A 22,066-nucleotide genomic window follows, 5' to 3' on the forward strand; every position below is an offset into this window, starting at 1 on the left:
TAATTTTTCAAACAATAGCATGGTATTCTTTCACTGTAATAGCTACTGTAAATTGGACAGTGCAGTTAGATTCATAATTTAAGCTTTCTACCAATATCCGATACGTCTATGTCCTGGGAAATGTTCTTGTTACTTACAATCTCATGCTAATTGCACTAGCGCACATTAGCTCAACCGTCGCGAGGGTGGGACACCGATCTGTAGAGGTCCTTAAGAGGTAAACTGGTGTCGACCAAATCCAGGCCTTGTTTTCAGAATGTATTCAAGGTTTTCATAAGAGACTAGTTTGGTTGTTTGAGGTTTTAGGAAAATACTATGCTCTGATTTCTCAACACACAAGACTTTCCAATATGTTAAGTCTAACCGAAAAGGAATAAAAACAATTATAGTCCGATTACTATCGTGTGAATTCTCCAGTACAAGACACAAGTTTGACAGCTATTTGCACTGAGCAAAATTTCACTTGTGTCACCTTGCCATAAGAGCTGATAGCCCTACTCCCCAGAGACCTCTGAGCCAAATACTTTACAGTACCATCATTTTGGGGCAAATAAATATTTTTATTCGTTTAATATGGCTCCAGGATCCAGATCTGAAAATTCTATTGCGAAAGTATTATAATGATATTTCTTCCAATCCATGAATAATTCAAAAGGTTTATCTAGGTGATGCTTGTGGACACTGCCGGCCCATCTGGGTCTAACAAGATTTGATGATCGTGTGCTACACTCCAGAAAGCTGTTTCCAGCCAGCCAGGCATCACTTTTGCTAGATCCTTTGGAGAGAGGAGCTGTTTTGAATAATGGCCTGACCTATAAAAAAGGAAGGCACTGTGCGGATTCCCAATTGTGCCGAAGATATGATCCCTGTACAAGTGTTACCCATAATTCAATACTCTAAACAACTGCATGCCACTTTTCAAACAGTGTGTAGCACTGATTATAGTCAGGGGCATACTATAGGATTTTTCGGAAATATTACCAAAAAAAAAACCTTAATACTCACAAACGTTGTCGCTGGAATTAAATGTCACTGTTGAGTCCATTTTGTTTTTCCAACGTCCTACATTTATTAAAAAAAGCAAACCTTTTGTCCCATCTTTAACAAAACATCTTACAAAGAAAGAAAGGCTTACAAAACAACAGGCTGTATTCTAGCAGCATCCAAACGTTGGGCTTCCCAGAAATAACCCTTTATAAGTATATAGTATTTATATCTCATCTCTTGCCAACTATACAGACGACATTGCCAATAAGGAGCCATTAATTGTTTTAGTGCAGAAAGGATCAAAATACTCAATATTAAAATAAACAATTTGGAGGGTAAATTTAAATAAAGAGTGTTAAATACAAGACACTTTCTCTAAAGTACTGTACAAAGAACATCAAACACACTTTGGCATTGAAAATACATAATTCGTACACTTGGTGGTACCTTATGTACCTGCAAGTGTTCAGGATCGACTGCATAAGAATACTTTTCTCTGTGGCAAAAAGAAAAAGGTCATAAAATCATGGTAGACATCATTAGTGAGAGTGGTGGACAAGGCGTGGGGTTGGAAAAGGATGAGGGACTACAACAACAGAAAAGACTACAGTATCCATACACCACTGGTTAAAGTCAGGCACGTTTTTGTTCCTGCAAAATAAACACTTCCAAGTAATCCAATACAACCGCAATTTCGACAACACCACAATCAGTGCTAACCATTAATAACAGTTTTGTGACTATCACCATATTTATTGCTAGTATTGCTTGTATTTACAAAACTTATACAAGAACCTTGTAACACCTTAGTTATTTCCTGGTTATTATTAAAAGTTAAAAGTCAAGGTAAAGTTAAGTAAATTTATTTGGGAGAACTTCTTTTCATTGTTGTTTACTGAGGGAACCGATAAGTTTACACTTGCCTTATTCGACAAAATAATATAGATTTCACATAAGTTACATTCATTTGTTTTTTTTTATTCACATGTTCCTTCCTATAACCAAATATCCAAAAAACATGAGATCTGAAGCATTCTTCCCTTCCCCCCCTTTATTTTAACCTTCTATAAATGTATCCCTTTACCCTCCCCTGTCCCCTTGGTATATTTACACTAATTCATGTTGTTGTTTTGATTACAAAACAATGCTACTAGCATTAGCACGCTAACTCGCAACTTCTCGCACTCATGCGATGGCTATTCACTTTGAATCACTGTAGACATCGTCCCTCTTGACATGCCACTGGCTCAGATAATGTGGAGTTAACGGCCATGTTGCAGTGTGTGTCAGTGTTTTTTTTTGTTGCTCAGGGCTTCTTGTTGTCGACCGAGTTTAGGAACCATTCGCTGAACCTCCTGAGCTGGCCGGCTGCCGTTTGGCTCTCCTCGTGCAGACGCATGTTGTCCTGACGCAAGTGCTGGACCTGCTCCTGCAACATGGCCTTGTCCTCTTGCTCCTGTGGAGAGGGAACACACACACACACACACACACACACGTTATTACGCAACCTGGCATGATGACATTAGCTATACATATGATCACCATTTGGCACAGTAGACCAGATTTGGCTTCATTGTGACATAATTGTCTGGTTGTACACTGGTTTTCTGAATGAGAATACAAAATATAACCAGATTACAAGCAACTGGTCTCTGTTATAGCCAGGTAAAGATGCATATTATATGACGACGTCACCACATCATGGGAAAGCAAATCATATTCTTGCTGTTTATCTGGTCAGAAAAATACCTATTTTTCTGGTTGCTGAAAAGACTGACAAAACGTCCTTTTACAATCAATATTCCACCTGACTATGACAACTGGTTATCGCTGGGGTTGTATGATTTACAACACACACCAACAGAGAAGCGTACATTTTAAAACCACAGCTAATTGTACAGACCATTGTAGTGTATCATGGTAGTATACTGATTCACGTGTTAGCTGCACATCCCTTTGGATGAAAGTAATCAGCTAAATGACCGTGTTATTATTGTTATACATGCTAAGCAATTTACTGGACACATTGCTGATGTGCTTCGGGGGAGTTGACTATACCTTTCGCAGGTCGAACTGAAGCTGTCTGAGGATCTCTTCCAGTTGGATGACTTTGCCAGTGAGCAGAGCAGGAGAACCATCCCTATATAGAGATAGAGAGACAGGCTTCTTCATGTTTTGCGAGTCTATAGAGCAGTCTATAGAATTTGACCTCTTTTATGTCTGTCTTTATTGGTATATGCTTTTATACAGCATCAATTACACCACTCTTTGAAGTGGAGTATAACTACAGACAAAAAACGGCATTGTTTACTAGCTAACTTCAGGTGTGACCAGGTCACTGACTTAAAACATATTTAAGTGAATAGTGTTGTAGGTCCACACTCAAGGTCATTTATGTGAAGTGAAGGTCATTTATGAAAATGTTTACATGGTTAGTAACCTTTTCTGGTTACTACAATTAAGCACCTTGCTGTGATTGTTTTCAATTAAAATAGTCAAAAATAAACAAAAATAGCTTCTTAGCAAAGAGCCATTTTTCCAAGAAGGACTGCTAGGAGTGTCTGAGTGGGGAGGAGAACATTGACAACTAGCTGATATTGGCAGAGAGGTCTGGAACTCTTTCTTATTGGTCTATTAGCTCATTTGTGTTGACACCAGGCAGGCCAAAACTCCATCCCACCAAAACAGGCAGAAATTTTAGGCAGTCTTTCAAAAAGCTCTTACACTAGAAAGGCATTATCATATTTTTCACAATTTCACAGTATTACTCCAATCACAATGTGATTTTTTTTTACACACACACACACACACACACACACACACACACACACACACACACACACACACACACACACACACACACACACACAGAGAGAGAAGGAAAAATCACATTTTTGACTACACTGGGCCTGTAATCGGAATCTTTTGATCATAAAAGTGATTCCTTTAGAGGAGGATGAACAATATTTCGGCATTCATGCTATTGTCAGTGCATTCAGTCAGCAAGTAGTGTTAAACATGCGCATATGTAAGACCTTCAATAACTAAATCCCTTCTCTACTAAGTCAAGCTCCTTTAACTGCCTGGCCCACCCAAAGGCGCAGTACACCTACCCTGCCTCCAGAGCGGCAGCCTCCGACGCAGCCACCTTCCGACTCAGCTCACGGGACAGCTCCATGGCCTGCTGGGCCTGCTCCACGTCCAACATGGAGCAGAGTGAACCCTGGTCCGCTGCTAAAGAAAACACACACACAATACTATTAAAGCCGCAATAGGTAACTATTTTTTTGTGTGTGGGGGGGGGTAGATCTGTTCTATGTGCTCTATTTCTATGCATCCCATTCTTACGTTTCGTTTTTTGCTACTTTTAGTTAGTTTTGCACACCAGCTTCAAATGGCTGAAAATACAGTCAACAAAAACAAACGCAACAATTCAAAAATTTCAAATATTTGACTGAGTTACATTTCATGTAAGGAAATCATTAAGATTTTTTATTATTAGGTCCTAATCTATAGATTTCACAGACACAAAAAAAGGCAGAGGCATGGATCAGAAAACCAGTCAATATCTGGTGTGACCACCATTTCCCTCATGCAGTACGACACATCTCCTTCGCATAGAGTTAATCTGGCTGTTGATTGTGGCCTGTGGAATGTTGTCCCACCCCCTTCAATGGTTGCGTGAAGTTGCTGGATATTGCCGGGAACTGGAACACGTGGTTGTACACGTGGATCCTGAGCATCCCATACATGTCTGGTGAGTATGCAAGCCATGAAAGAACTGGGACATTTTCAGCTTCCAGGAATTGTGTACAGATCCGATGACATGGGGCCGTGCATTATCTCACTGAAACAGCAGGTGATGGTGGAGGATGAATGGCACGACAATGGGCCTCAGGATCTCGTAACGGTTTCTCAGTGCATTCAATTGGCCATTGATAAAATGCTTTTGCGTTGGTTGTCTGTAGCTTATGCCTGCCCATACCATAACCCCACTGCCACCATGGGGCACTCTGTTCACAACGTTGATATCAGCAAACCGCTTGCCCACACAACGCCATACAAATGGTCTGCGGTTGTGAGGCCGGTTGGACGTATTACCAATTTCTCTAAGACGACGTTGGAGGCGGCTTATGGTGGAGAAATTAACATTCTACTCTCTGATAACACCTCTGGTATACATTCCTGAAGTTAGCATGCCAATTGCATGGTCCCTCAAAACTTGAGACATCTGTGGCATTGTGTTGTGTAATTTTAGAGCGCCATTTTATTGACACCATCATAAGGTGCACCTGTGTAATGATCATGCTGTTTAATCAGCTTCTTGATATGCCACACCTATCAGGTGGATTTATTATCTTGGCAAATGAGAAATGCTCACTAACATGGATGTAAACACATCTTTGCACAACATTTAAGAGAAATAAACTTTTTGTCCATATGGAACATTTCTGGGATCTTTTATTTCAGCTCATGAAACATGGGACCAAGACTTTACATTTTTGTTCAGTGTACAATGTTTTTGGTTATGGAATATACATTTCACAGCAGTTTAGATGGTACATTGATTCTCTACACTACACTTGCTTGTTTTGTCACAAACTGAAATTTGTCAAATTATTAGAATTTTAGCAAGCGGGAAATGGCGGAGAGATTTCTGCATAGTGTAGCTTTAAATACCATGACACACATCTCAACTTCAATAATGTTCTTAACTGCTGGGAAATGCCAGATGAGAAGAGGAGAGCAGTTTAATCAGGCGTGTTAGTGCAAGGCTGGAACAAAAGTTAGCAGGAGAAAACATCACAACAGAAGAAGTGGTTGAGGTAACACTAGGCAGAGGCACAAGGCAGAGGCACTAGGCAGAGGCACTAGGCAGAGGCACCAGGCAGAGGCACCAGGCAGAGGCACCAGGCAGAGGCACCAGGCAGAGGCACCAGGCAGAGGCACCAGGCAGAGGCACCAGGCAGAGGCACCAGGCAGAGGCACCAGGCAGAGGCACTAGGCAGAGGCACCAGGCAGAGGCACAAGGCAGAGACACTAGGCAGAGACACTAGGCAGAGGCACTAGGCAGAGGCACTAGGCAGAGGCACTAGGCAGATGCACTAGGCAGAGGCACTAGGCAGCTAGAAGGTGGTGATAGATGTACAGTGGTAGTAGTAGCTGCTGTAGTGTTACAGAAATGCTCGTAAAAACCCTCATTTGATTTGGTTTCAACACTAAATAAATTTGTAGCAGTTGTGGAGGTCCCATAACAGTAATAGCAAAAGCACCAATGACAGTAAAGGTGAAAGAAGCTTTAATGCCAGTAACTAACTAGTGGTAGTAAAAGTCAAGGAATTCCAGTGAAGAATAGAGTGCCTCGCGGAGCAAAATGTCATGTCACCTAGTGAGTCTTTCAGACAGTCTTTATCACACAGACGACTGGTATCCTTGTCGAGCTGCAGACCTGAAAACAGGAGACAGCACATCCCTCAGGTACAGTTCAGTTACCCACACTGTGTACAGTCCACGTTCAGTGCAAATGAACCTACAGTAGCGCTTAAATGCTCCAAAAGCAATGTTCTAAGGAAAGGCACATTCTGGTGCAGCCCTTTTAAGCAGTCCAATCTTGCAACCATGAAGGTGGAGAGCGTGACTAATAGGGAGTGATGTAGAGTAGAATGGATCCTGTGGAGGTGCTATGGTTAGCTCCCACCCCTAAGCCTTTGCCAGAGTCTATCCTAAAAGCAACAATTATGGAGCTACTTTCTAATTTTCGCTATTTTTGCATATTTTTTTTATAGTGAACATTATCAGATCTTCAACAAAACCTAATATTAGATAAAGGTTTAAGATCTGATAACATTCAGTATCAACAATATGCAAAAATAGAGAAAATGAGTAAGGGGGAAAATACTTTTTCACAGCACTGTATTTACCACCTGGATCCACTCTCTCGGGGGGGGGGGGGGGGTGGTGGTGAAGAGGGCACGAGCAGGCTGCGGGTTAAATATGAGAGCAAACTGGATTTCACACAGTTAAGGCCCCACTCACAGTATAATACACAGTGCCTTCGGACTGTATTCAGACCCCTTGACCGTTTCCACATTTTGTTACGTTACAGTCTTTTAAAATGGATTACATTTTTTTTTTTACAAAAACTCAGCAATCTACACACAATATCCCACAATGACAAAGTGAAAACGGGTTTAGACATTTTTTTTTACAAATGTATACAAAATAAAAAAAACAGAAATACCTAATTTGCATAAGTATTTAGACTCTTTGCCATGAGACTCGAAATTGAGCTCGGTTGCATCCCGTTTCCATTGATCATCCTTGAGATGTTTCTATAACTTGATTGGAGTCTACCTGTGGTAAATTCCATTGATTGGACATGATTTGGAAAGGCACACACCTGTCTATATAAGGTTCCACAGTTGACAGTGCATGGCAGAGAAAAAAACCAAGCCATGAGGTCGAAATAATTATCCGTAGAGCTCCAAGACAGGATTGTGTCGAGGCACAGATCTGGGGAAGGATACAAAAAACATTTCTGCAGCATTGAAGAACACAGTGGCCTCCATCATTCTTAAAATGGAAGAAGTTTGGAATCACCAAGACTATCCTTAGAGCTGGCCGCCCAGTCAAACTGAGCAATCGGGGGAAAAGGGCCTGGGTCAGGGATGTGACCAAGAACCCGACAGGTCACTCTGACAAAGCTCTTCTGTGGAGATTGGAGAACCTTCCAGAAGGACAACCATCTCTGCAGTACTCCACCAATCAGGCCTTTACAGTAGAGTGGCCAGACGGAAGTCACTCCTCAGTTAAAGGCACATGATACCCTGCTTGGAGTTTGCCAAAAGGCACCTAATGGACTCTCAGACCATGAGAAACAAGATCCTCTGGTCTGATGAAACCAAGATTGAACTCTTTGGCCTGAATGCCAAGCGTCACCTCTGGAAGAACCTGGCACCATCACTACGGTGAAGCATGGTGGTGGCTGCATCATGCTGTGGTGGTGTTTTTCAGCATCAGGGACTGGGAGACTAGTTGGGATCGAGGGAAAGATGAACGGAGCAAAGTACAGAGAGAGCCTTGATGAAAACCTGCTCCAGAGCGCTCAGGACCTCAGACTGGGGCGAAGGTTCACCTTTCAACAGGACCCTATGCACACAGCCAAGACAACATCGGAGTGGTTCCAGGACAAGTCTCCGCATGTCCTTGAGTGGCCCAGCCAGAGCCCGGACTTGAACCCGATCGAACATCTCTGGAGAGACCTGAAAATAGCTGTGCAGCAACGCTCCCTATCCAACCTGACAGAGCTTGAGAGGATCTGCAAAGAAGAATGATAGAACCTCCCCAAATACAGGTGTGACAAGATTGTAGCATTTTATCGAAGAAAACTCAAGGCTGTAACTGCTGCCAAAAGTGGTTCAACAATATACTGAGTAATGGGTCTGAATACTTACGTAAATGTGATTTAATTGTTTTTATTAATTATTTTTATACATTTTCAAAAATGTCTAAACCTGCTTTTGCTTTGTCATTATGTGGTAGTGTGTGTAGATTGATGAAGGGAAAAAAACTGTTTAATTAATTTATGCTGTAACCTAACAAAATTTGTAAAAAGTCAAGGGGTCTGAATATTTTCCGAAGGCATTATAAGCCAGTGATTCTCAACTCCAGCTGTAAAGACCCACATGACTGCACATTTTTGTTCTAGCCCACCAAAACTAACACACTCGATTCAACTAGTCAACAACTCAAACAGCCCGTGGCTAAGTTGAATCAAGTGCATTAGCACTGGGCTAGAACAATAAAGCGCAGTCAGATGGGTTGTCGAGTGGAGAAACACTAGAAGCCAGTACCCTTCCTTAGTAACTGACATGGCACAGCACACTATTGTTACCTTCCAGATAGAGAGCATAGGACAATTCTGGATAGGGAAGAAGACAAGAAAAAACAGACTAAGCTTGTGAGAAGTCAGAATAGCCTAGCAGATGTCCGAGTGGGCATCACATATCAATTTAGAAAGACGGGGAAAGTGAGGTTGAGGAAAGTGAGGTTAAGTTTCTTGCGAAAGGGCAGCACCAACCATCCCCCACCTTCATCTGTCTTCTCAATATTTGGATGGCGTTGAGAGGTGACGTGGACTTGGAATGTGGTATTTGATGACAGAAAGGAGGGAGAAAGGGAAAGGGATGGGAACTGTTCTCGCTAAGATTATTCCCGCTAAAGGAGTGTGAAGAGGGGAGAGAGAAATAGGGAATTGCGAGAGAGGGGTAAAGAGCGAGAGGGACGAGAGATGAAAGTGGTTCTCACTAAAGATAAGTGTCTCACCGAAGGTGCTTCTGAGAGCCAAGCGAGAGACTGACGCTTTGAAAACCACCCATAATTACACGTCCCTCTTTCTTCCTTTTAACAGTCACTCCGTTCTAATTGAGTCTCAACATTGACTGAAGTAAATCACAGGTGAAGTGATTATCATAGTGAAAAACAAAGAACACAAAAGAGGGAAAGGGGGAAAGTAAAAGAGAGAGATCTAGAACAGAGCCAGGTATTCCTTTTCCTTAAAAAGACTAGCCTATAGCGAGTTGGAAACAACTAAAACACCCCATGACATTCTCTCTGTAATGTTCAATATGGAAGACAAACAGTCCAAGATAAATCTCGAGGTTAAGTTTATCATTGATAAATATGAATCACAACTGAGGAATGAGATGCACAAGGAGAGAGGAATGTCTGTGTTGTGTCTGCTCTGCTGCACTCTTGACTGTGAACCATTTGTCCTGTTCTAGTATGCGTAGGTCTACGGTAACATAAATAATGCTTGCTTGTTGCTACTAATGCTCACCCTGCCCTTTTCCCCCAGCATGCTAATGAGGGCTAGCATGCTAGAGTCTCTGCGCGCTTAGCAACACTGCCTTGAGAGCACACAGCGAGCGACACGAAACAAAACAAGCCAATTAAACGACACAGCATAATAACGCCAGGGTCAACACTAACACAACTCTCCAAGACAATGAGTTCCCCCTCTTTTCTCTGGTGTTGACTTCTACACAAATCGAAGGCTGCTGTGCAGCCCGATGCTAATCCATGTCCCCGGCCCCGCCCCTCGTTGCTCAGGGTGAAAAGAACGTGGTCAACGGGTCCAAACCATCCAGTCTATAAACATCTGTTGGTCATGAAGGAAGCAGAAGCCATTTGCAGGAAAAAACAACATTGTGAGTACATCACCCTGTAATTCCAGATGACCAGAAACACAGTTGGATGAGGTAGCTAGGCTATAATTGCCAGAGAAAGTGTGCAAGCAAGAGGTGCAATTACGGAGCGAATTGGCAAAATGGTTCCTTGCTGTGCGCTCCATTGTCATAAAGCTTAGTTTCTCAAGTCCCCAAATACTCTCTCTCTCCTTCCACTTCCTGCTAATTAGCACCTTGAGGTAGACACAGACAATGGGAGAGACTGAGGATTTTGACTGGGTCAGGATGATATTGGGGGTCAATTTGAATTCATGTCAAGTCGCTTCAGCAAATGAATTTGGCAGACTTGAATTGGATGACGGACATTGAAATCCCATCTGAACATTAAGAGAAAAGAAAAACAACTTTTATAATGGTCTTTTCGCACTTTGAAAGTCACGCCAAAATTAGATACCTAAATTGACCAGAGTGGATTTAGACACTGAATAAAGGCCAGGAATTGTTGGCAGCAGCTAATGGGGATCCATAATAAATACAAATACTGAGTGAACAAAAGGGTAACAGTTCAAGCACTGAAAGCCTGATGAGAACTGGGGACAAAAGATTTGACAGCCTTTGACAGTATAACACCTGACAGGAAGAACCTTGGTAGCAGCAAATGTTAAATCAGGTACCACTTACACCTAGCTAACATTTCTGCATTCCCAGAAAATTTCTGCTAGGTCGGGAGATAACGTTTATGGTCGGTCAGAGGATAACATTCCCATAACCTTTGTTGGTCCAGCTTTTAAGTGCTTTAAGAAAGTCTGTCCAAAGGGATATTTTCCTTTGAACATCGTCCAAACGTATCATTTCCTAACAAATGTGAAGATTCCCCTTCTGATGTTCTCACATCAAAACCAAATGGGTGCCTGACAAAAAAAAATCCCATACTGTTCGAGGCCAAGTTAATTGTTAGCTGGGTAAAGCTTTTGGGGGCATCAAAAGGTCAAACAGTGAATAAGTACTCAGTTTTGTTTAACGATGATGACGAATCTAGACGTTGTCCTTACCTTCAAAAGCCCTTGCGGCATCAACAAGATGGGACCAGTCCAGGCCAGACACTGCTTCCGGGAGAGGCATCAGACTGCCATCAGCCATTTTGCAGCGGTCGGCCAGGGAGCTGTCAGAGAACCACAGCTCATCTGTAGAGATGAGACATTTCGGTTTAGATAAGTGACTGACAAGCTCACCGATTTGGTTCTCTCTCCCTCTCCCTCTCCCTTCTGTCTACCGATAATTAGACATCAGTGCTCATCCATTCTCCACAGGAACACCTGCTCCTATATTAAGCCCAAACTGCTTGCAGATTTCCATTTCAGGGTTTTAGGTTTCAAAGTCAGTAAAAACACAAGTAGAGTTTAAATAAGATGATACTCTTAACGAATGAAAGACAGGCACTTTCCACCACAGCGTAAGACAAACATCACAGAGTTATCCATACGACTTGTATCACCTTAACAGATATTTTTAGAGACATCTGGAATTCCCCTTGAAGCAAATACAATTCAGCCTGTTCAATTTGCACCAAATTGACTGTGCGAGACAAACCCCCACCCAAAATGTAAAAAAAAAAAAAAATTACACTCTCAAAGTGCACTTCTGCTTGGAAAACTGCCAAGAACATGGTTACTTTTTTAAAACCCCAATGTCAGTCTGTTGAAAGCTGATCAGAGGACGGAGACGAAGGGGGAGCTTCCCCCCGTCAGACAGACAATTCACCTGCATCTAGGGGACATCCACAGGGGTCAGCTTTGGAGAACATACTCACACAAACCTTGGCATACAAATGTGTGACAGCAGCCCCCCACACCCCCATAGAGTTAAGGTTATCTGAACAAGACACAGCAATTACATATCCACACACACACAACCTCCACCCTCCAAGGTGTGTGTGTGTGTGGGGGGGGGGTATTCAGCCCCTGTGTGTCATTGCGAAATACAACAAGTGGGTAGAATGTTTCAACAAAGAACGCAAGGACAGACAGTGAAAGGGTTAATATCTTGCATACTCAATGAGCACATACTGGGATGTTTTTCCCAGTGAAAAATATCCAATATCTTGCTGTGTTTCTTATAAACAGAGTAAACTTTAAAAAAAAATAGGTTTGCACAAGACAGATGGGAAATTGAAAGTGGCATATGCTGTAGCTATTACAATGGGTCTAGTTCAGCTTCAAGTTCAGCTTCAGACTGGCAAGGGCGTTTGCATTTAATTGACCACAATGAGCTCGCAGCTAGATATTTTTTATTTCTATGGCCTTAATTTGAAAATCAAAATGGCTGCCACTTTGTTTACTATAAAGCTGAGGAATGAGTCTGGAAAAATATAAAAGTGGCTGTAAATATCACAGAGTAGGCCTTTAAGTGCTTTTCAGGAGTAGGTGAATGCAGCTGTCCACTGTCCATTTAATGCGTTTGTCCATTTGCCCTGTTTGCGTTCCATCTTTGGCAGATACATTAATGATTTCGTAACATGTGTTCCATTCCTAAATGAATGTCTGAATCAATGAAATGTACTCCAGGGTTTCCCTAATACATAATCAAATGTAGGGCAAATGTGGTACTTTTACACTGACTATACAGTTTGGACATATTTAGATTTTCAGGTAAAAGGGGCCTTGACGGTATTAGCTGAATATGGTGAGTTCGAGCCGGGATGGAAGAATATATATACATCCTGTAGCTCTCTAGGAGAAAGGTTGGCCATCCCTATTACCTCTCAACCACAGATATAGATTAAAGTATATATTATCTGTTCTATTAGATTCTGTTTTCACAACTGACAAGACCTAGCTAGCGAGAGACTACGCCACCCCTACCCTAAACGGGCAGACACTCACTCTTGTTTAGCGGCGCCCCATGGCTGTGGCCGAGGTTCACGCGAGGTGGCAGGGTGCTGTGGTGTGGCTCAGTGGGGGTGCTGAACAGGATATCGTTGGGTAGGGCCTGGTCCAGGAGAGAGCTCCGAGAGCTGACCAGGGACAGGTTTTTCCTGTAGCTGCTGCACAGGCTCTCATCCGACAGGGTCCGGTACAGGGACCTCCGTGGGGATATGGGGAGGCCGCCAGGACCAGTCAGACTCTGCGGGAAGGGATGGAGAAAATGAGGGAGGGAAAAAGGGTGACTGAAAATCCTGAGACATTTTACATCTTGGAGGGCTGCACCACGGAAGAGGTGATTCAAGCTCCAACTGGTTGTGCTAAACTAGGAAAAAAACTGCCTAAATCTTCCACAAAATTGGCAGAACAGTAACTTCGGTCTATCACAGTGCCAAAAATGAGAGCCGATAATTTCCCCTCAATTTTCTGACGATAGCTTCCCTGCGCATAGTAGTTAGTATCAATGCAGGGCATCAGATAATAATGAAAGACTTGCATCTTCCATTTATTACAGGAGGGTATGTCAAGACTATTGACTATTATGTTGCTGGCAGCCATTTTCCTGTGATGTATTTTCAATCAGTGAACAAAGAGGACTGAAGAGCAGCTTGCTAGCTCCCAGATCAAATCCATTTGTATCAACCCCTTCCCATTCTACCTCCACCCTTGTTTCCTGGCCATATTGTCTTCTTCTAATTACCCAAGAGCCTTTACATCAAGTGGTGGGGTTTTTTCTGACGCTAGGCCGGTGGTATTGAACGGTAGATGTCTAAATTAACCTTTCGACAGGCGGAGGGAAGCTGTGGTAGAAAAAGGTTAGCCCAAGTCTGGCACCTTATAATCCCCCTTGGTTTTAATTTCAGTTCATTTGAAAACGGCGGCGGCCTTGATTTTTAATATCACAAGCAATCTGAATGGATTATGTCAAGCGGAGGAAGGAGCCGACTGAAGGAGGGAAGGAAATTGAAGCAAGACACTCATTGTCAGGGGAGGAAATGGCTAACACTACACTAGATAATGCTGTCAGCTCTATTTATTAAATTTCTATCTGCGATGTTCAAACATTTCCTTTAACTGAACACAGCCCAGAAGGCATACGAATGAACCACAGAGTCAGAGTGAACCAAGTAGAGTGAACTAGTGAACCAAGTAGAGTGTGGAGAAAAACTAGCGGGAGCAGGGGCTCACCTTGCCACGCCCCCCCTCCCCAGGGGGACTGTCGGGCAGCATCATCTTCAGGAAGGCCTCTCTGGTCAGGCTGGGCTGGACCTGGCTGTCTGTACCCAGCATGGCCCGCAGCCTGCTCCCCAGGGGAGGATGGGGGATGCAATGGAGAGCGGGAGGGAGGGGAAGACAGAGGCGGAAGAGAGAAAAGAGATCGCGATAGGGATAGGGATGAGTGAAAAGGGGTTAAATGAAGAACGATGGTAAGGTAGAGAATGTAACGAGACAGTGAGGGTAGAGAGAAAGTGGGGTGGAGAAAGGAGGGAAGAGAGAGATCGGGATGAGAAACGGGCAGAGAGAGGGTGTATATTGGGGGCAAAAAAAAAAAAAAGGTAAGAGAGATGCATTAGAGACAAGCTTATCAGTTTCACTGAAGTTTCTTGTGAAAGCTATTGTACAAGGGTAGGAGGAAGGCAGCCTCTCCTGAACAAAGAACAGGTGTCTAAAATTCCTGGTCAAACGCAGTGCACGACATGTGGAATAGGGGGTCATTTGCACACAAAGGTGCGGTAGAGGGGGCATAGTGACACGTGTGGGAGAGTAAGGACATTACTGAACAGTAAGACCGAAAACAGTAAGACATATATAGAAGCATAAAGCTATCAAAAGTAAGACGAGGCAGCACATTACACTGCTCTTTGGGAAGGACAAAATAATACAACAAGGTCATAAGAAATAAGTATACTACCAGAACTACTGTAAAGGGTTATTGAAAGTTGAATATCAACACACACACACACAAACAGGGGGGAGTAATTTATTACAATATGCTGTCCGGAACCATTCAATCACAGTGCTTCAACTGGAGGGCATCTAGTTTGGGGAGTTGCCGTTTCCAGGTAAACACACAGAGTAAAAGCTAGTGTACCAGGATCTCAGTGTTAGAGTCTTTAGTAGGAAAGACAATACGCCTTCCATTCCACTGATGTAGAAAACCCCAAGTGAAAAAAAGGAGGGAAATAATGTACATTGAGATGTAAACAAAAGCTGTATACATGGCTGATATGCAAGCATATTGCGGTCAAAATTGTTATGCTATATGGTCATACCTCAAATGACATTGGCCTTATAAAGCAGACTATGTTATAAAACAGTTACTTTTGTGTTAATTGTTTCTGTACAGGGGTAAGTACACTAACTACTTGTTCTTGCATACATAGTACAAACGAATTACATACAGTGGGGCAAAAAAGTATTTAGTCAGCCACCAATTGTGCAAGTTCTCCCACTTAAAAAGATGAGAGAGGCCTGTGTAAAGTGGTGATAAAAATACTGCTCTACTCTTAACCTCCACCAATTATAAACATTACAATGAAACCTGTCATGATATAATATAACAACAAAAGAATGACAACTATCCACGAATGCTATTTCTACACTATATATACAAAAGTATGTGGTCACTCACCATTTTAAATGGTGGATTCGGCTATTTCAGCCACAGTTGTTGCTGACAGGTGTATAAAAATGTAGCACACAACCATGCAAACTCCATAGACAAACATTGACAGTCGAATGGCTGAAGAGCCATTTACTGAAGAGCTCAGTAACTTTCATCATAGGATGTCAAATTTCTTTCCTGCTAGAGCTGTCCCGGGCAACTGTAAGTGCTGTTATGGTGAAGTGGAAACGTCTAGGAGCAACATCGGCTCAGCCGAAGTGGTAGGCCACACAAGCTCACAGAAGGGGATCCCCGAGTGCTGAAACCTCGGTTGCAACACTCACTACCGAGCTCCAAACTGCCTCTGGATGAAACATCAGCACAAGAACGGTTTGTCTGGAGCTTCATAAAATGGGTTTCCATGGCAAAGCAGACGCACACAAGCCTAAGATCACCATGCACAATGCAAAGCGTCGCCAGGAGTGGTGTAAAGCTCACCGCCATTGGACTCTGCAGCAGTGGAAATGCTTTCTCTGGAATGATGACTCACCCTTCACCGATGGATGTGGAATATCTTTCCTTCTTAATGCGTTTGAGACAATCAGTTGTGTTGTGACAAGGTAGGGGTGGGTACACAGAAGAAGGCCCTATTTGGTAAAAGACCAAATCCATATTATGGAAAGAACAGCTCAAATAAGCAAAGAGAAACAACAGTCCATCATTGCTTTAAGACATGAAGGTCAGTCAATGAGGAACATTTCAAGAACTTCGAAAGTTTCTTCAAGTGCCATCGCAAAAACCATCAAGCGCTATGATGAAACTGGCTCTCATGAGGACCGCCACAGGAAAGGAAGACCCAGAGTTACCTCTGCTGCAGAGGATAAGTTCATTACAGTTAATTCCATAAATTAACTTTCAACAAGGCACACCTGTTAATTGAAACGCATTCCAGGTGACTACCTCTTGAAGTGCAAAGCTGTAATCAAGGTGTAGGGTGGCTACCTTGAAGAATCTTATATGTAAAATATATTTTGATTTGTTTAACACTTTTTTGGTTATTACATGATTCCATATGTGTTATGTCATAGTTTTGATGTCTTCACTATTATTCTACAATGTAGAAAATAGTCAAAATAAAGAAAAAAGCGTTCACAATAAAAAAAAAAAATGGGTATTAGAAATTATGCAGACAATTACATTGATGGAAGCTATGCTCGCAGGGCGCCAGTTGGGGAAACATGTTCTAGATGAATCATGCTTCACCATCTAGCAGTCCGACGGACCAATCTGGGTTTGGTAGATGCCAGGACAACGCTACCTGCCCCAATGCATAGAGAAAATTATAACGTTTGTGGAGGAGGAATTATGGTCTGGGGCTGTTTTTCATGGTTCGGAAGCAAGTCCCAGCAGCAATGTTCCAACATCTAGTGGAAAGCCTTCCCAGAAGAGTGGAGGCTGTTATAGCAGCAAAAGGGGGACCAACTCCATATTAACGCCCATGATTTTGGAATGAGATGTTCGACGAGCAGGTCTCCACATACCTTTTTTCATGTAGTGTAGCTTCAGCAATCCAAACTTGTTTTGTATTATCTATGTGCAGTCCCATCTGAAATTATATGTTTATTTTGGGGTCTCTTTACCCACTACGAAGACTGTTTTGTGAACTGAAAATATCAGAAAAGGTTGCACTAGCCGATGGACACTTGACACTAGCTAAATGAGAGACTGTACTCGAGAACACTGCTTCAACTCCTACTTATCAATAAGATGGGACATGTGTCAAGAGGATTCTGTCAGAGCATCAAGTAATCAGAGGTTACTTTTAATATGGCTGTCCCCTTTGATCAGAACCTGCCTAAAATGGGGGCCTTTGGTCCTGTTGAAAAGGTGGCAAGCCATACTAATCAAAGCAGGCAGTTTGTCAGCTCGCCATCTTTCTTTCCAGTTCAGTTAACTTAACCAAGAAAGACCGTCAACCTGGCCAAAGGCTAGCAGGAAAGTACTAGTAAAGTTGACACGCATACGCACTTGTGGCTTCTTTATTAAAATAGGACGATGGGGTTTATTTCAACGGGTTACGTAGAGTCGAGGCTGAAATCGTGTCAGTCTGGCAGGGAGAAAAATTATGTGTGGCACTGGCAACTATTATGATGCTATAGAGCATATTGACAGCGCTCTAGGAGCAAGTTACATGTCCAAGTAAGAATACAAGTAAGAATACAACCCCACAAAACACTGCTTATTTTCTCACCCGTAGTCTTTTGGCCTGCCCAGATCCTCCATTGGAGAGCCATCCACGGCTTTCTTCCAGCCAATCAGATACTCTTTGCCTGGTGATTGGCGGGCGTGGGTGGGATCATTAAGCCCCGCCCCTGTCACCGTGCTGCCGGAGGAGACGATGTAGACTTTGGAGGAGTCGACCGAGGTGGAGGTCTTAGGACCACGTTCCGAGGGGCTGCCTGAGTGCCGCGAGCCACTAGGAAAACCGAGACAGAAACATGTGATCACAGTTGGCCAATTACGTCAAATACGAGTGGCTAGCAAAAATCCAAGGTTTGGGATCAGTCCATTTCATATCAGTAAAGTCAGGGGATAATCAGGAGGGATAATTATGCCTCCTGAACTGAACTGAACTGACCCAAACCCTGCTACCCATATCAGTGGTTCTCCTCACGATGGGCTGTGTGGTTCTCGGAGCAGGTTTTGATCCTAACTCCTATGACTCCAACCCTGCCTATGCAGACAACATAGTGATACGAATTGGGGCATGATGACACTGCACTGTTGCCGCTGGCAGCGAAGGGCAAATGTGTCACACCTCATTAAATGCTGCATTGTTCCCACTGCGGGGGGAGGCAGGATCATGCCATGGCCACAGTGAGCCTGCCACAACATGGCAGACTGGTCGTCAACCTTTTAGCATAATCATGTTCCCAGACACTTTCACCCCAAATGCACAAAGAGTCTGGTGGACCAACGCGTCAAACTTAGCCTTTGTTAGCCAATACAGAGAGCCTGGAGAAAATCCCAGCGCAGGCATTGGTTTAAATAGGCTTAATCTACCAACCAATCATCTCCCAGAACGCTTTCCCCTTCACTATCCCCCGTATGCTAGCACACCACAAGCACAGAGCCACGCCTCGCAGTCAGGTGATTCGCTAAAATTAAATTACAAATACTTTACTCAGTAGAGCACTCCCATAGAATTCTATGGCCACTCCCATTAAGGCCAATTTAGAGTGGTTGATATCCCAGGATTATATAGGCTGGGCACAATATTCAGAGGACGAGGTTACTTTTATTCCGGTAGGAAACTGCACTTTGGCTCATCCAGTCTGACTTAAAATGGATAACCTGATGTCACCGCTCAGCCTGGCACAGCATGAAAATGAAGACTATATCTGGTCTACCTGACCCCAAAATGGAGGTACTGGTGTCACCTCTCAGCCTGGCACAGCATGAAACTGCAGACTATATCTGGTCTACCTGACCCCAAAATGGAGGTAGTGGTGTCACCTCTCAGCCTGGCCCAGCAGGACACTGAAGACTATATCTGGTCTACCTGACCCCAAAATGGAGGTACTGGTGTCACCTCTAAGCCTGGCCCAGCAGGAAACTGCAGACTATATCTGGTCTACCTGACCCCAAAATGGAGGTAGTGGTGTCACCTCTCAGCCTGGCCCAGCAGGAAACTGAAGACTATATCTGGTCTACCTGACCCCAAAATGGAGGTACTGGTGTCACCTCTCAGCCTGGCCCAGCAGGAAACTGCAGACTATATCTGGTCTACCTGACCCCAAAATGGAGGTACTGGTGTCACCTCTCAGCCTGGCCCAGCAGGAAACTGCAGACTATATCTGGTCTACCTGACCTCAAAATGGAGGTACTGGTGTCACCTCTCAGCCTGGCCTAGCAGGAAACTGCAGACTATATCTGGTCTACCTGACCCCAAAATGGAGGTACTGGTGTCACCTCTCAGCCTGGCCCAGCAGGAAACTGCAGAGTTGGGCAGGAAACTGTCTACACCGTTTCATTCTGTCTGGTCCAAAAATGAAGGACATGAAATGCTGGAAAGGTAACCTTGACTCCAGGCTACTGTGCACAAACTTGGAGAGGACGTGCGAGACTAATGGATTGGGAATCTGGTGGGGAGATTGTGATGATGACGACGGTGGTTTCTGCTTAGTCGCTGGCTAAGTAGGTTAGCTGGCTACTTTAGCGGCGTCATTATCGATGTGATGTGCCCAGTGTCTGTGTGAATTAATAAAACAATCTATTGTGCAGGCACAGCAATGACCTATTTAGCCTTACTCACAGTAATGGACTGGCCATCTGGAGCACCGAAATGGCTAACACTAGAGAATCATGTCAGCTCTATTTATTACATTTACATCTGCAACGTTCCAAACATTTCCTTTCACTGAACACAGCATACGAATGAACCAGAGAGTCGGAGTGATAGTGAACCAAGGAGTGTGGAGAAAAACTAGAAAGAGCAAGGGCTCCCGTTCACGAGAAGTTGAGCTATCTATCAAGAGAAGTCCACCCAGGAAAACTCCCAAATCAACATGAAAAAGTAACACCACCACACAAAAGAAACGCAAAAGGTGAGTCCGGAAAGTTAGGGGACAGTGGCAATGCTAACGTCAACGTGCATGTAAGCCCATTCCGAGGAGGATGCCACAGCCCCGGGTCATTGCCTAGCAGAAGAAGACAGCGACAGCATAGTTGACGATTGTGAGCCTAGCACCAGCAAAAGTCAGTGCAGCCGAAGCGCTAGACAATGGGGATCCAGAGCAGGGAGGGAGACATGGGTAACACAACATCAATATCGGGCAAACTAACTAGGCTAACTAACTATACCAGCAACATGATACCAGCCAGACCGTTTCTTGATTAATGTACATGCCAGCCATAGTAATTTCAAGCCCTATTCCTCAACTTTTGTTGAACAGGAACAACAACATATGCTTTCATATTTTAATCATATTTTTATTATGTACTTGAGCTTGTGTCTTTAAAAGTGAGTACAGCTCGGCAATTTATAACTATTTTTTACCAGAAAGGTGCGATCTTTATCTTTCTTGGAGTATGCGGCATTACTAGCTATTGTTTTTGGCACTCATGATAAATAATTACTTTTGGGAATGTATATTTAGGCGGAATTCTACATTTTTACATTACATTCAACAGGTTCATGTTTGTTTGAAGCCCTACAATTGACATTAGTCAAATCAAATCAAACTTTATTGGTCACATACACATATTTAGCAGATGTTATTGCGGGTGTAGTGAAATGCTTGAAAAGGCAGCCTTTGACACAGCACAGCTGCCTTTTATTTATACATTTTATGATGATTAATTCTGACTAAACCTATTGCTTCCACTATGTTGTTATATTTATAATCTGTAGCTAAAACTACTATGAATTACAACTGAATGGTTGTGCTAAGCTAGAGGACAGTGAGCTGCTGAGAAAACTGCTCGTCCAATAAGGTAGCCAGGACATATTTTTCTATAACTTGCTTACTTACCATTCTCTTTACGCCCAAATTTGGTGTGTCTTTTTCTGGTTCACTGTGCTGTCTGTAGTAGTGTTGTCTACTGCTTTGACAGAGTGAAGCCAGCCAGCCCTCTCTGAAAACTAGCCAGCCAGTGCTCTGTCTCACTGAGTATTCTAGCTACTATATATCTTCTCCGTTTTATTCTAGGCTTCAGATGACGGGATGTTGTTCAATCATGACAATTTCAGTATGTGTTCTGTAGAACTCCTTTAACAGCGTACAGCGTGTTCTGTAGCACTCTGAAAATAGTACTGCATTAGTGTACAATAGCTGTGATGCAGCTAGGTGGTGGTATTAGGGGCTGGTGTGTTTACGTGTGTCCGTAGGCGGTGGAGTATCCGAGGACTGGTTGTGGTGGGGCAGTCTGCGTCAAAATCCAGGGCCGTTTTTATGTCCTAGTCCGTCCCTGCTTACTCATCATGATAATGTGTAATGTGTACATGCCTAGAGCAAAAATAACTCACATCCAATAATGACAGACACTGAAAACATGGGCAGTTTGACCTCACATTACTTAGCCTGATGATGTGTTTGAGCATTGCCTGTGGTTGAATTGGAATGAAAAAGGTACCAGTACTGATTTACATTTTCCAGTACCAGGGTTCATTTTAGAGTGAATATTCTACAAGAGGTGCCGATGATCAAGCAGAATAACATGTCAGATGCTGCTACTGCGTAACTGTGAGTCGTTGTCAACAATTCAAGTGCTGGTCATTGGTCAGATAAAAGGGATCCAGTCAGCCTCTTGGTGTATGGTGATGTTTCCCCTAGACACTGATCATGGGTCAGTTTGGCGGTTTC

At 43.2% G+C, this 22,066-nt stretch overlaps 1 protein-coding gene across 6 annotated transcripts in view; it reads right to left on the reverse strand.

The window, feature by feature from the left end:
- Positions 1 to 1,044: 1,044 nt before the first annotated feature.
- The window catches only part of LOC110486063 (signal-induced proliferation-associated 1-like protein 2), a 110,205-nt gene continuing 89,183 nt past the window's right edge, over positions 1,045 to 22,066 (reverse strand). The window contains exons 15-23 of one of the 6 annotated variants that reach the window (XM_036940711.1): positions 17,953 to 18,177; positions 14,285 to 14,396; positions 13,058 to 13,298; positions 11,228 to 11,359; positions 8,882 to 8,908; positions 6,374 to 6,436; positions 4,101 to 4,218; positions 3,046 to 3,127; positions 1,045 to 2,443 (exon numbers count right to left, since the gene is read on the reverse strand). In XM_036940711.1, coding sequence (XP_036796606.1) covers positions 2,294 to 2,443; positions 3,046 to 3,127; positions 4,101 to 4,218; positions 6,374 to 6,436; positions 8,882 to 8,908; positions 11,228 to 11,359; positions 13,058 to 13,298; positions 14,285 to 14,396; positions 17,953 to 18,177 — 1,150 coding nt within the window. In that variant the 3' untranslated portion in view covers positions 1,045 to 2,293. Of the gene's footprint in view, positions 2,444 to 3,045; positions 3,128 to 4,100; positions 4,222 to 6,373; positions 6,437 to 8,881; positions 8,909 to 11,227; positions 11,360 to 13,057; positions 13,299 to 14,284; positions 14,397 to 17,952; positions 18,178 to 22,066 lie in introns of all 6 variants that reach the window. The other 5 variants (XM_036940710.1, XM_036940715.1, XM_036940713.1 and 2 more) reach the window with 5 other exon arrangements.

The sequence above is a fragment of the Oncorhynchus mykiss genome, chromosome 13 (assembly GCF_013265735.2).
Source record: "Oncorhynchus mykiss isolate Arlee chromosome 13, USDA_OmykA_1.1, whole genome shotgun sequence".
Lineage (NCBI taxonomy): Eukaryota > Metazoa > Chordata > Actinopteri > Salmoniformes > Salmonidae > Oncorhynchus > Oncorhynchus mykiss.